General features: G+C 50.9%; 1 protein-coding gene across 1 annotated transcript; it reads left to right on the top strand.

Annotated features, from left to right (window-relative positions):
- The first annotated feature begins 12,207 nt into the window (after positions 1-12,207).
- STMN1 (stathmin 1) lies at positions 12,208-15,125 on the top strand. Its single transcript, XM_009821903.2, has 4 exons — positions 12,208-12,274; positions 13,037-13,209; positions 14,026-14,217; positions 14,636-15,125. Exons 1-4 carry the CDS (start codon positions 12,262-12,264, stop codon positions 14,702-14,704), a joined length of 447 nt encoding a protein of 148 aa, XP_009820205.1. The 5' UTR covers positions 12,208-12,261; the 3' UTR covers positions 14,705-15,125.
- Positions 15,126-15,411: the final 286 nt, after the last annotated feature.

Genomic DNA, 15,411 nt, shown 5'->3' with positions numbered 1-15,411 from the left:
ACTGTGACGGCCGCTTCCTCGCCTCGCTGGTGGCCCCTGGCCCCTCTTGGTCGAGGGCGAGTCCTAGGGCTGAGGGTGCTCCGGGCTGGCCTCGGGTGGAAGGCACAGTGCTGTGCAGCAGCAGAGGGGACATCCTTCAACGTCTCCTCCGCTCTCCAGTGACACAAAGGACTGATGTGAACAGGACTGCCAGACCCCGGTGCTCTTGAGGCTTCCGGATACTTTTTTTTTAATTGTTTTACATGTAAAACACCATCTCTAGCCCTGGGAGCAGGCTGGGGTGTGACAACCCAGGGAGCCTCAGGACTGCTCTGCTGAGATGCTGAGGGTGGGTGGGGAACACTCAAGGTCGATGTATGTGATGAATCGTGTGGGTGAGCCGGGGGGGACGGACAGAGCCCGTCAGGTCCCGTTTTAACAGTGAGAGACAGTGACTGGTGCAGAAATCAAATCCCATTTTCCTCCCCGAATTAGCACGGCCGGGGATCTGTGCTGGCAGCTACAGGGGAGCAGCCCGGTCGTGGCTCCAGCGCGGCACAGCTGAGGCAGGCTATAAATTCTGCAAGACTCTTATGTAAAGGCTTTTGGGAAGGGGGTGGCAGAAACCGACTGTGCTCAGAGGGTGACTCTGATATTCATTAACCCTTTGGTTCACAGAAAACTGCTTCTTCCCATCCCCAGTGCCCCTGGGGCTGGGGGAGAGAGGAAGCAGGGAAATGTCTTTCTGCCTGGTCCTGCATCCCGCCCGTGGGCTGCTCCCCACTCCAGAGCCAGTTCCTGCACCTTCTGTTCCCAATCGTCTTTGTGCCTCTGGAGGAAAACCCCACCAGAAGAAAGAGGAGAGTTCAGAAAAGCCCCTGGTGTCACTCGGGCAGGACAGACACCCTCTTTCCTCCGCTCCAGCGGCCTCTCTCTGCTCTCCGTGGGATGTGGTGGTGTGGGAGCCCTCTCCAAACACTTTCCTACTTCACTGACTTGCTGCATCTGCTTTACAATCCAGCCCGGAGCCATCTCTTCAATCATGCTCCCTTTGCAAGCAGCACTTTCCTCCAGATCCCCATTACATGCTCCAGCCTCGAGGCCGGAGGCAGCGTGCATGAAAGATGCGGCACAAATACCCGGTGTAGCACGTGAGGAAGGTGTTTTCCCCACATCCCAGCTTGCTTGGATTGCTCTGCTGGGCCTGAGAGGTTGGAAAGAAAGGGGCTGCGACAGCTCTGCCGGAGCCAGCGTTTCCCAAGCCAGCCATAGGCAGGGACAGAGCATCGTTCCCTGCCACCCGCCCAGGCCAGTGACCGGAGGGGAGAGCCCTCCAGCCTTTGGGGTGGCCCGGGCTGCTCCAGGCTTGCCTGTGCCACACTGGAAGGTTTTCTGGCAAAAAGCAGGAGTTGAGGGTTGGCCTGGTCAATCTGCCACAGCAGCTCGCCGGCACCAGCTCTTGGTTGCTGTGTCCTTACAACACAGAGGTTTCGGGTTTGAATGTGAACTAGCCGGGTTTTATATCCGTAAATCCCCCGTGTTTTAGCCACAGAGGGATTTTGCTTCTGAGGGACGTGGGAAGGAAACACCGACTCCGTTACCTCGGGGGGGTCGGCACCCGGGGCACCCACCTGCAGGTTGGCAGCCCAGCCGTCCCCTGCCCTGAAGGGTTGTGCGTTGGAAAGAGTTCACTTCCAGCCAAGCATTTCAATGTGTCTGATCTGCTTTAATATTCAAACTGGTGGCTTTAAAAATAAAAAAAAACCCGCTGCCCATTTATATTCCCCTCACAGCTGTGCTTGCAGCATGGCTGGGGTATGAATGGACGCATTCCTCTTACCCACGGCTTATCTCCGCAGAGCAACCTCCGCTCTCCGACCAGCTTTGGCTTCAAAGCTTTCCCCTCTCCGGGCTCGGGGCTGAAATCCGCCAGTGTCAGCACAGACCCAGCTTGGAGCTTTTAGTATCTTAGAGCTGAGAGCCTTCTTCTCATCCTCCCCACCCCCAGCTGGTCCTGCCTGCGGCTCCCTCCCTCTTGGGAAGCCCCTTCCAGCCGGCAGATCCCTCCCCATCCCACCCCACATGCATGCAGCAAACTGGAGTTACCAGCTTCAGCCTGCCGCAGCGTTTGCTGCCGCTTAGAAAAAAACCTCGTGTACTCAATTGATGCTTCCCTCTTGATTTAATTAATGCAAATTGAGACATGTGTTAAAACCTCCTTGTAATTACCGTAACACTTACTGTCGGGGTTTTTTCTTCCCTTTTTCTTGTATTTTTAAGGAAAATAGTAAGGCCTGGATTCACGACGGCTTATAAAGGTCCACGGCCCTGCAAGCTGAGCCCAGTGCGTGCAGTGAGAACCGCACGAGCTCTGGCAGAGGAGCTTGGTGTCCGGCCGTGGGCTGTGATACCAGCCCCGAAGACCAGTGCGGATGCAGGTGCAGTGCTGACCCCGCTCCTAACCCAAACCCAGGCAGCACCCTCTTGAGCAGAGTTCCTTAGATTCCTTTGACTGGTGAGTATATGCTTGGTTTTATGTTGATTTTTCTATTGACAAATCAAAACTTTGCTCTGGGTGAAGTTCTGAAGAAAAATCAAGTTCCTTAATCTCCAAAGCGAATTATTGTCATCTAATGCATCGACTTCCAGGCTGCCCTGAACTGGAAACCCCGGATGCTCACAGTCACGAAGGATTAAGCTCAACTTTATCATCTTCCCAAGCACCAGTTCCTCCCATGCTGGGTTACAGGGCAGGACCTGGGGTCTGCCGCGTGGGCAGACCCTTGGGATCTGGCGCAGGGCACGTGCTTGCCTGCTTCGAGGTGCAATGCTGCAGGGCTGGGCTGCAGGCATGATGCTTGCTGAGTTCCCTGGCCTTTGAAATGCAATGCTGTGTGCCAAGAGGGCTCCTGTTCTCTCAGCCAGCAGCATCCAGGGTATCCTGAGGGCACAACTCTTTTTTCGACAGATTTCACTCTGCAGCAGAAGCCCTGTTTCAGGCTGGAGCAGTCTCTTGCTGACCCTAGAGATGATTCCTGAATAAACAGGGGAAAAAAGGCCTAAGAAGGGAAACCGAGGTGCTGGAGGAGAGAAGGGGCTGCGTGAGGTCTCTCTAGTTCCAGTCAACTCCGAAAAAGCCCCTGAAACAGGCTGGAGGGATCATTTTTGGTCAATATCCAGATTTTCCCCATTTTAGGAAGGAAAAGCTGAGCTCAGCCCTGTGAATGGTGGCTCATGCTTTGCACTGGAGCATTGGCGGGGGGGGGGAGAGCGGAGGGCTGGGGGGGGGGGGGGGGGGTGGTGGTGGGGGTGGTGGTGCCAAATGTCCCATCCTCCTTTTTAACCCCTTGGGTTACATCTTCACCCTGGACTGGGGCGTGGGGAGGTGCTGAGACTGTCAGCACCCCTCCTTGGGTGACACGGTGGCACTGGACCCTCCCCAGCCCACCAGCTTGAGGATGCCTTCGTCTCCTTGTGTTGATAGCGGCTCTCTAACGAAGTTCATCATGCAAGGCCTGGGTTGGAGTTTTTTGTGTGTGGTTTGTTTTTTTTTTTTAATTAAAATGAAGCACTTATGTTGGCAATCACAACATAAGCCTGTGTCTCCGGGTATTGATTTTAGCGTACGGCAGCAGTTTGCTGGTTTATTGCATAAAAGACAGAGATGTGTTTTTCCTCCAGAAAGGCTGGCTTTGTTTGCCTGTTCTCACAGCTGCACTGGATGTGGCTGGTCTTTTTTCTTTTAATATATATATTGATCTATTACGAACTCAAATTAGTGGGGAAAAAAAGGGATCAAACAGCACTGAGCAAATGTTAAGTGCAGGTATTGTTTCCATGCTGGTATTGCTGAGCGATTACAGGCAGCGGGTGAAGAGCCAGCGGAATGGAGCAGGAATTAACCCATTTTGATGCAGAATTGTCGGTGGAGATGGGAGGGGAACTGCTTATTGTCCTGAGAGGATCTAAAGTGCAAAAGCATAGATCTGGACCTCCTCGTTGGACTGAAGTCAAAAGGTGCTGTAAAAAAAAACCCCAGAGCTGTTTCCCTGGCTCACAGATCCTGTGGGAAGAGGCATGTTTTGTTCTGCCCGTGGTGTCTGACAGATCTCGTCCATAAACAGCACCTACAGATATCACCACGGGATAATTAGCTGTGGCTCTTGCACCGTGCAGGTCAGGATCTCTGGCATTACCTGAGCGCGGGGTTGGATGCAAGGAGGGGGGGTCGCTTCAAAATCCTGCCGTTTGATCTGAATTTGACCTTGCGCTGTCTGTCTGAAGGAAGCCAGGCACTTGAGAATTACAAACCCACCTGCTCCCCAGGCGGCAGATCTCTGCAAAAAATAAGTAAAACCTGTTACCATTTGGCTGCGCACTGATTTTGTCACTGAAACAGCTTTGATAGCAAGTGGCCCGAGAGCTCTGCATTGAGCATTATTTTCAAATTTGCTCTTAGTGGGAACAGGCTCAGTCTGAGGGCTGTTACAAGTCCATTCATATTGTTTATTTGACATCGGGGAAGTCGTATTCCTTTAAGAGGATTTCCATCCCTGAACTCCTCCCATCGTGACACTTCCAAGCTACATTTTGTCTTGAAAGGGTGGGAGTATTTTTAACTATATCACGCCAGGGACGTATTAATAGCACAATAGGCTTGCTGAGCTGCTGGTAGATCTGAATCCATATTTTAAATTCAAGGAACAAATTAGGAACTGGGGAATAATCAGTGCTATACCCAGCTTTTCGCTCCCCCCCCACTTCATTTTCAAAGAGCCATAGCAAATGTCTTTACTGGAATCTTCTATGGCTGTTGAATATTTTATGGCTTCCCTATGCATTGCTATTCCATGTGGTTGTCAAAATCACGCTGTCTCCTTTGCTCTATCCCAGCTGAAATGGCTGACTCTGACACTTTTGAAATCTAATTAGTGCATCTCCCGTTGGCTCACATGCAAAAAAACCCCACCCCATAAACCCTTTCTTCGTGCTTCTCTCCCAGCCACTCGCTGTCGCTGGGTGATGCAGCTCTGTGCAGCGCAGTTATTTTTGAACCCTCGGCAGTGAGTTGTTTACGGGCTTCCTTGAATAGCAAAGCTCTTGGTGCTCCATATGGGAAATGCAAATTTGTGGACTCCGGTTGGGAGCAGAAAGGGAAAAGCAGCGAGGATGCAGAGAAATGGGTTGAGGCTCACAGCTCGGTTGGGAGCTATGGGAGCAAGGAGCGGGGAAAGCAATGCGAGGAGATCTCCGGGGCAGCTTTCGTTGCGTGTTTCCGGACGTAGTGGAGGTGGGAGCCAGCATCCACATAGATCTGTCCTTATATTTGGCAGGTAGCTCCCAGGAGAGCACAACTGCACATTAGCGTCTTGGAGGATCTGCTGGTGCGGTGAAGAAAACAACCAGCTCTGAAATTGTACCCGCTGTTGGGAGTGGCTGTGATAGCTCTCCTGGGTGTGAAGTCTCTGGTCTCTAATAATAGTTGGGCTTGTGCTGAAGCCTTTTCCTCACTCTTGCCTCTCCCCAGCCATCTGTTTTCAAGAAACTTGTGGAATTCATGTCACTGAGCTAGCTCTTCTCCATATTTATTGGAGGGGCAGGGACTGGCTCACAAAGCTAAAAGCTGGGAGAGAAGACTAGTCAGAGCTACAGAAGTAGTTTGATCATGTAAAACCTCATTTTCTTCGGAAACAAAGAATGAAAAACATGCCAGGAGATCTACCAGCAGGCTGGGAAGGGAATTCTGTTATTCCTTTGCTCAGGGTGAATCGAAGGCAGAGCTCCCTATTTAGGAGAAAGACCAGACCTCGTTCAGCACCCTGGTTGCAGCCAGGATGAAGGTGCCCACATGTGGGTACCACAGCCGCTGCCATTGCTTTAGGGTCTGTCACCATTTCAGTGTGCTGGAGAATTTTTTGCAAGGAGAGCAGAGTGCTTTCGGGGCCTTTGTCTTTAGTTCATTAGAAGCTTATATTATTTTTCTACTCTATTTAGAGCCCTCGTCACCACAGTATTTGGATATCATGCAGTACAGTCCTATGACTGCATTTGAAGAGGTGAATATGACATTTCAGGGTTACATTGCCCCAATAACAAAGCAATTAATTTATATTTTCATCTCTCTTGCTGCAGGTGCAATGGCCATCTGTGGTGAGTGCTTTTGCTTGTCTCATTTTATGGAGGAATTAAGTGAGTTTGAGTGAATTTCTCAAACAACAAACTAGCAATGGAAGCCAGGCACCCTATTTGATTCGAAAAAATTAAATCAGTTGCAACAGCACATCGGCAAGTGCAAATTTGTTCCGAAGGGAACATTTTCTTAATGGTGTTTTTCAGCATAAATATAGTATCAGCCTAAACACCTCCAGTAAACAAATACCAATTACCTTAAACATTGCTTGCCTGTGGAAGAGCTTTCATTGTGAGGTAGACGCTCTCTGGAAGTCTTGTTTTATTCTTCATTTCTGTGGACCCCTCGACCGCGTTTGGATTAAAATGTATTTTTATCTGAAGATCAGTGAGACCTTTGCAGCCACTAATTTTCTTTCCGAGACCTTTGTCAGGCAGCAGCACATCAGTACAGCCAGTGTGAAGATGGGTAAGCTGTAGTGTTGAGAAAAAATTGCTGAAGGTTAATACAACGACTGAGAAACACGGGTAGAAAGAAATCCTGCAGCCCTTCTCTCTACCTCTGAGTGCAAGTTTCTTTTAAATTACTATCTCCTCTAGCAGGTTATTTGTTAAATCAGTTAAACTGATTGACTCGGGTCAAATAGTGTATTAGATTTCTAATTTTAAAATGAACTTTGCTAATGCAGTGCCTGTTACCAGTCTTAGTAAATACCTGCTAATATGACTTACAAAGATGCTTTAAAACATTCTCTGATTGACAAATAAGCTGTCAGTCCATCCACCATGGATGCTTAAGGGTGGCAATTTAATTCTCAGAAAGCACATTTTCTTATTGGAGATTAAATATTTTTGCAAGTTAAAAGAGCTGCCGTGGGCTGAGTTGTCACCTAATTATGTCAGTCTCTTTGTGGGATATTTTGATAGGCACATCGGAGGAGACGCTTTAATCTTTATGCTAAATCTGATCACGTCACGTCCTAAATTCACACGTACAAGGAATTCTCCCGATGACACCTTGATTTATCTGTTTCACTGGGAGCAGAGCGTGTTGAACCGAAGCTGAGGGGCCTCGTGTTTTGTCTGTGCTGAGAACGAGCCCACTTGAGCTTGCTCTTTTTTTGGAAAAAACTGGAATTGTAGCAAAATGCTCTTGTTGGTGATGAGGAATCCAGGAGACAAAAACCACTGCAGCCACATGCTGTTAGGCTCGACGAAAGAAAAGTCTGTTCAGAATTGCAGTAAATGTGTCAATAAACACAAATCAAATGCAAATTAAATAAAAGCTTTTCATATCCTCCGTTCTCCTTGAGAGCAGACAAAAATAAATGCCACATAAACAAATGGGTTTTATGAAATGTTCCAAAAATAAAACCACTCTTGCAACAAGGCCAAAAACGAGATCTTCTCCGTGCCTTTCCAGCTGCTAAGAGCTGTTATTTCTCTTTGTATCACAATAATACTCAAAAACTTCGTTTTAAATTGAGACCAGTCGTGGCAGGTGTTGTAAAGAGGTTGCTAAAGAGTCTCAACTTAAGTGACACGGCATGGAAAATGTCAAGAGCTCAGAGCAGATCCCGAACCTGACTCCCAGTGCCCCAGGCTCAGTGCCTCTCATCAATAAACCGTGTTGCCTCTTACACAGGAGAGTTCTTATCCGAAAGAAATGTTTTTGGCTTTAAAGCCAATCTGCAAAAGAAGGTAAGTTACATTCTGGTCTTTTTTTTTTTTTTTATTTTCTCTCTCTTTCTTTTTTCTTGTCCCTGTGAGAAGCCCAGGAAATAAGATGGAAAGTGCTGAGAACAGACCCTGCATGACTCGTAGTTTTATCTCAGCCTGCATCCCTTCTTCAAAAGCAGTAAATGATATTTCATCATCGGCTCTCCAGGGGCTGAGAACTGAGTAAAGGCAGTCACACGGGTACCAAACAAAAAGCCCCGAGCCCAGGAAGCCTTGTTTTGTCTGGGAAATCCTGAGATCATCCCAGGATAAGCTCATTGATTTTACTAAAAAGCATTAATATTAAAGCATCCAACACACTGTTGATCTACACGGATGACAATTAATAAATGATAAAGTAAAACACAGGCTGGTGGCATGGTCTCTTGGCTGCTTTGTCTTCCAGCAACACTTATTGCAATTTAATCCAAGCAGTCAAGATGTTTCGTTTAAAACCATGTGTCTTGTATGTGATTATCTGTGCATACACTGCTGGTATTGAGCCAGGAACCCTGTGAATGTACCAGGCGTGATCCTGAAGGGCCAAGCAGCCAAAACATTTTCAGTCTGAAATCCCTTCAAGCCTACAAAAAGGCTCTACCATGCTGCTGGAAAATGGCTCTTCCCATGCCCAGCGAGCCACTCCGGCAGAAACCTCTCCCAGTTCTAGCAGCTCCGCGGCTGGATGTGGTTTCCATGGAAATAGACGTCAGATCAGCAAAAAACAGGGCAAGTGTTTAAAATAATCTCTGTTTTGAAAGCTTTGTGTGTTTCTGTCACAATATTAACCTTCCTCAAGGTAGGATTTTTTCTTCTTTTTGGTGCAAACCCCTTGGTTTTAAGAGTGCGCACAACAAGGGTGGGTCCCCTTAGAAAAGTCCTTTCTTGGGTGTTGAGGGTGCAGAGACTGCTGTGCTGGGCTTGCATCGTAGCAGATTTGTGCTGCTCTCCGGCCATCTGCCTTTTGTGCGTATTGACTCTTGGTGTAAGTCAAGCGACTGTAGCATGGAAACTACCACGGGAATTGTACAGAAGTCGTTTATACAGAACATGCAAAACCGCAGCCAGTTCATTTAAAGCACATTTGCGAGTAAACCACTTATCAGCGCTTGGCAATAGCGTTATCTGGGGAAGGGAACCGCTCACAATGCAGCCCGTAGGACAGGGACACAGTGTCTTTACACGGCCATTATATACATAGTATGGAATCTGCATGGTCGATGGCTTTTCTGGACCTGCTTTGACTTGCTGGTGTCACCCCAAAAGAGAGGGTGGGCATGCGGCTGTCCCCCAAAACACACTGCCAGTGGCTGTGGGGCCAACGCATTGTCAGATCCTCTTTGGGGTTGGCCTGTGGTTGCCGTGAGCCTGAGGTGACCACAGGAACATGGTGGTCATCTTGATGATGACCAAGAGCCCCGAGGTTATCGTGGCCCTCAGATAACTGACTGTCCCTGAGGTGACCATGCCTTCAGGTAGGTGACCATGGCCCCAAGGTGACCATGGACTTGAGATAAGTGGCCATGGCCCTGAGGTGACCATGGTCCTGACGTGACCGTGGCCCTGAGGTGACCATGGTCCTGAGGCAAGTTGCCATGGCCTTGAGGTGACTGTAGTCCTGAGGTGACTGAAAGCCCTGAAGTAGGTGGCTGTGTCCCTGAGGTGACCAATGGCCCTGAGGTAGGTGATCTTTGCTCTGAGGTGCCCGTGGTCCTGAGATGACCGTGGTCTTGAGGTAAGCCGCCATGGCCCTGAGGTGACCATAGCCCTGAAGTGCCCGTGGTCCTGAGGTGACCATGGTCTTGAGGTAAGCGGCCATGGCCCTGAGGTGACCATGCCTTCAGGTAGGTGACCATGGCCCCAAGGTGACCATGGACTTGAGGTAAGTGACCATGGCCCTGAGGTGACTGTTGCCCTGAGGTGACCGTGGCCCTGAGGTGACCATGGTCCTGAGGTGACCATTGCCCTGAGGTGCCCGTGGTCCTGAGGTGACCATGGACTTGAGGTGACCGTGGTCCTGATGTGACTGTAGCCCTGAGGTGACCATGGTCCTGAGGTGACCATGGTCCTGACGTGACCGTAGCCCTGAGGTGACCATGGTCCTGAGGCAAGCTGCCATGGCCTTGAGGTGACTGTAGTCCTGAGGGGACTGAAAGCCCTGAAGTAGGTGGCTGTGTCCCTGAGGTGACCGATGGCCCTGAGGTAGGTGATCATGGCTCTGAGGTGCCCGTGGCCCTGAGGTGACCATGGTCTTGAGGTAAGCGGCCGTGGCCCTGCGGTGCCCGTGGCCCTGTGGCCAGTGGCCAGCCCCGAGGCGACCATCCGAACCACGGCTCCGCTGCTGCCAAACGCCCCTGAGGGGACGGGCGACCCTGACCAAACGAGGCCGCACCGGGGCCCCGCTCCTCCCCACCACCGGGGCGGGAGACAAAGGGAGTCCCGCCGCCCTCCGGGCGCGGGCGGGGAGCGCGGCGGGGGGGCGCACGGCCCCGGGGCGGCCCGCGGAGGCGAGGGGCGTCGCGGCGAGGTCCCGCACCCTCCGCCCGGGCCCCGCCGGGCCGCGGGGGTCGCCGCCCCTCGCCGCCACCGCCCGCCCGTGGCGGACTACGTCTCCCGGCATGCAGCGGGCGGTGGGGAGGGGGCGCGCGCGCCCCCCGCCTCGCCCCCCCTCGCCGGCCCCCCGGCGGGCGGCACGTGCCGCCGCGCTCGGCCAATGGAGGCGGGGCGGGGCGGGTCACGTGCCATTGTTTGGCGCTTTTGTGCGCGGCGGGGCGGGCGGGAGCGGAGTGTGGCTGGAGCGGCGGAGCGGGCAGGTGGGTGCGCGGCGGCGGCGGCGGGGCCGCCCGGGATTGGGGTGGGTGTCCGCGGCCCTTCGGGTGTTGAGAAGGTGGGGGCGATGGGCCGCGGAGGGCCGGCGCTCCGTGGGGCGGGCGGCGGTGCCGCCAGCGGCGGGGGTCTGAGGATGGGTGTCAAGGCGAGGGGCGCCGCCGCCGGCGGCTCCGCAGCCCTTTGCGGGCGCTCGGGGAGGGGTGTCCCTGCCCCTTTTGTCCCCGCTCCTCGCCGGGGTCGCGTCCCCAACCCGCTGCCCGCTCCTCGGGCGTCGCGGTGACAAAGGGAAGGGAGACAATGGGCGGGTGTGGGGGGGGGCGTCCCAACCCCCCCAATCCCTGTGGGGAAGGGGGTGTCTATTGTCCCGGGAGCCGCTCTCTGAGGGGCGACGCTCTCTGAGGGGCGACGCCCTTCTCGCGGCAGCGGCGCCCCCTCCCTGACAGGACCCCGCCATTGTTAGTGGGGAAGGGGCGGCGCCCGGCCGGCCGCACCCCGACGCCATCGAGCTCGGGGACCCGCCGTTGAGCCCCGCTTGGCGGCGGTGGGGCGAGGGTCCCGTTCCGCCCCCCCTCCGCCCCTTCCCCTTCACCCCGGGGGTAGAGGCGGGGGCCGGCACCTGCGGCGGGGGGCGGCAGGTGCCCGGATGTTACCGTTGGCCCCGCCCTCCCTCGAGCCCCCCGCGCGCGCGGGCGGGCGGGAGCGCGCGCTCCCCCTCTCTCCCCGGCGGTTTGAATTCGGTGCGGTTAGGAAGGCGCGTGCGGAGAGGAGGCGGGGCCTCCGCCTGGCCGCGCGACGGCCTCGGCGCCTATTGGTTGGCGGCGGGAGGGGCGGTACCGCTGGGGGCCGGGTGGCTGCGCGGTCCCAGCGCCGCCCGTCCGGGCGGCGCTGGGACCGCGCAGCCACCCGGTCCCCGCTTTATCATCAGCTTAAAACCTGGGGGGAAAAAAATCCTTTTGGGGCTTTTTAGAGCGCTTTGTGGCTTTTCTTTACTACGTCCCTTTATAACAAGGGATGTCGGGCAGCGTGCGTGCTCCCTGCCTGTTGTGATGTGCAGCATCTGTCTTCAGCTGCGCAAATAAAATGGAATTTTCAATGAGCTCCATGTGCACACTTAAAATCCTTTGGTAGCAGCAGGAGTCCTGGCTGTACCGTCCTGCTGTGTGCCCTATTTTAATTCAGAGGGCTATATCCGCTATGTGCGATATCAGTGGAATATCCATAGCGCTGTATGCTGCTGAATTAATGGTAAAATGGGAGTCTTTGTCTGCATATCTTAATTACAGTGGAGTAAAACGGGGACTGAAAATGCCCGGCTGTACAGTTGTATGTACAGATCCTGCAACACCAATACTCGAGAACATCTCTGCTGTTCCTAGCAACGTACATCAGCCTTAGCCCCACAGACTGACTGGAATTACTGACTGCAGTAACCTACCCAACTGTCTTTTGTTCAGCGGGTCTAGTTTTGCTTAGCAATTTTTATGACGAGTTAGCAGAAATGAAATTCATCTACTTACTGTTCAAAGGCACGTCTCTTTGTTATCTAGGAATCCAACCGATTGAAATTCTCCCACAGTTGGCTTCTGGAGTCATATTTTCTTGGTCATGGCTACTTCTGGTATGTAGTATTATGTACGAAATACTCTTGTGTGTTTTTTCTCTTAATTTCCTCGGAAATATTTTTAAATCTAATATAGTAAAATAAACTGTCATCACCATGCTTTCCTCCCATATCTAGGCTGCTTTGGAGAAACTGTTAAAACCAGGTGCTTGTGAAAACATACCAAAAGCCCTCTTAGATGAGGCTGTTAGCAGATGGGCTTCAGCTCATCTGCATGCCATCTGCTCCGTTAACAGAGCTGACTATCATCTAGACATCTTGGCGATCAAAACGGGGTGTGCTGGTACAACTGACACCGTGCAGGGCTGACATGCCTGTTCAGAGGTGTTTGAAGAGACAACGCTGGCTTACATAGTTCTTTGAAAACTGGTTTTGGTTCTTGGCTATGACAAGTCTTAGGTGAACACCTTGAACTCTTCCTCAGACTTGTCATTGGAGAAAGAATGATTTTTTTTTTTTTCCTTCATTTGAAGTACCGTTAAACTTGTTCTCATGATCCTGGATATTAAAGGCTAAAATAAAACATCAGGCTCTTAGGTAATGTAGTATCGAGGAAGAATTGCAAACAAAATTGCCTGCCACGTTTTTGAATGGTGTTGTTGCTGCTTAAAACAAAACTATCGGCTCGGATGCTAACTCTCTCCTTAAGTGAGCTTTGCGGCATCAAATTTTTTGAAGGGTACTGCTTAAGTTGCCTAAGCCAGTTCCTGGCTTAAAATACTGTTTGTTTGGGGTTTTTTTTTTTTCCCATGTTCCTAGATATTCAAGTGAAGGAACTGGAAAAGCGTGCTTCTGGGCAGGCATTTGAGCTGATACTCAGTCCCCGCTCAAAAGAAGCAGTCCCGGAATTCCCTCTTTCTCCCCCAAAGAAGAAGGATGTGTCATTGGAAGAGATTCAGAAGAAGTTGGAAGCAGCAGAAGAGAGACGCAAGGTAAACTTGAAACAACAGGTTAAGTGAGCTCTGCTCAACTAGCCTGTGCAAGTTGTATTGTGGGGTTTTTTTTTTAAATTTACTTGTTGCTTGGGACAAATTATGAGCAGTTTCTGTTATGGTAAACGGAATATTAGTTGAACTTTGTTGGAATCTTTGGGTTTCTTATGAACCTTTATGGTCTGCAAGGCCATAGATTTGTTCCTAAAGGGATCTTGAATGGTCACTGAAAAACTGGGAGAAAACGTTTAGTTGAGAGGGGATGCTCTTCCAGGATGAAGCTGTTTTTCTTGTCCTTGACATCATAAAAGATTAATTTTCCCCTAGAAAATGTAGTGGTGAATCTGTAGTTGGAAGGTTTGCCAATACAATGTCCGACTTGATGCAAGATCTTGCTGTCAACGTGGCTTAGAGCCCTTGGCTGTGCAGGGGCTTACTAATTGAAGTGCAGCCTTCTGTGTGACCTGAATCACAATGATTCACCATTCTGAGAAGCGAGAAGCTTCTAGGAAAGATCTATCAATGTTAACATTAAAGAAAAAAAAAAATCCATGTTCTTTTTTCCAGAAAAATCCCATTTAACAGGACTTGCAAGTAATGGCAGAAACTTAACTTTCCTGGTAGCTTGTAATGGTGAAATACGGGTTATGTGGGTGGAGGAAGCACCAGGGAGCTTTGTCCTGCATTATGAAGTTATGTAAATAGCAGTGAAATAGCAGAAAATCTTTTCTTTCAGGAGTCACAAGCAATGTGACTGTAGTTATCTGTGTAGTTCATCTGCTTTATGTTCAAAGCGTGCATCCTCTGTTTTGTTAGTCTCATGAAGCAGAAGTTTTGAAGCAGCTAGCTGAGAAGCGGGAGCACGAAAAGGAGGTGCTTCAGAAAGCAATCGAAGAAAACAACAACTTCAGCAAAATGGCAGAGGAGAAGCTGACCCACAAAATGGAAGCTAACAAAGAAAACCGCGAGGCACAAATGGCCGCTAAGCTGGAACGCTTGAGGGAGAAGGTGGGTGCAGAGTCCCAGTTCCCCTTTGGGAGAGGGTTTATCCATGCTCCTTGCTGTGAAAACCAGCTAAATAAGGTCAAGTGAGGGGGATGCTATGAATAGGCAGACATCCTTGCGAGTTCTGTGGTGGTCTAATCTTGAAAGACTACTACATCTGCAAAAGACTGTGCAGAAATTCCTCTCTTGGGGGAGAGGGGATGGATGGAGTTAGCGCAGCATCTCGCTTTCTCTTGGAAAGCTTCATCCTGTAGCCCCCTTCAGTAATCGACTTGCAGGTTCCTGCTGTGAGCTGGGGGGGGGGGGGGGGGGGGGGGGGGGGGGGGGGCAGTGGGAAGCAAGCCGGGGCTTGCTCCGCTGGCCCGGAGCCCTGCCTCTCTGCGCCTGGGCAGCTAACGGCTTCCCTGCTGTTGTCTTCCAGGACAAGCATATTGAAGAGGTTCGAAAGAACAAAGAAGGCAAAGACCCCGGTGAGGCTGAAACCGACTGACTTCATTCTGGAAACTGACTCTCTCCCCCTCCTCTAAATATCCAAAGACTGTACTGGCCAGTGGTTTTATCTTTGGTTTTGTTTTTTTTTTTAAGTTTCTAGAAACTGATGTAGAACTGTAAAATTAGATCCAAACTGTACACTTTCTTTGGGGGCTAGAGGGGAGACCTTACATGTTTCACTTTTTCTAAAGTGTTGTCTTTCCAGTGTAGCTATCTTGTTGCATCCTTTTCTACTCCAGTGCGCTTGCTGCTGGGTTGATGGCTAGTACTGTATCAGCTCTGTAAGACGTTTGTGAAAGGAATATGTAGTACACTGTTCCATGCTGAGTATCTGTTACACTTCAAAAATCTGACTCTGTCCCAGTCTGCTAAAATACTGCTGTAACTGAGTGACTAAATAAAGCTGCACAGTGCTGTTATGAGAATTACTTCTGAAAAATGACAGCAGAAACAAAATCAGTTGGCTGAGGTCTGCAACAGGCATCCTTATCCAGTGCTGGGTGGAAAGGTCTGTAGCAGCACTTCTCCTTACACCCATGGGCATGCTGCATGACTGCCTCTTCCCTAGAGCACTCATTGTCTTGATTTTACAATCGGAGCTTTGTTTTGACACCTCAGCAGTTGTCAGCTGTTGTGTGTTTTTGTTAAAAAGAGTTCAGAACCACCTCCCTTTGGATGCTGACACTTCAACAAACAAGTCCTTGT

This window comes from Gavia stellata, chromosome 29 (assembly GCF_030936135.1).
Source record: "Gavia stellata isolate bGavSte3 chromosome 29, bGavSte3.hap2, whole genome shotgun sequence".
In the NCBI taxonomy this organism is placed as follows: domain Eukaryota; kingdom Metazoa; phylum Chordata; class Aves; order Gaviiformes; family Gaviidae; genus Gavia; species Gavia stellata.
The sequence above is the reverse complement of the archived record's forward strand: the minus strand, read 5'-3'. Positions and strand labels throughout refer to the sequence as shown.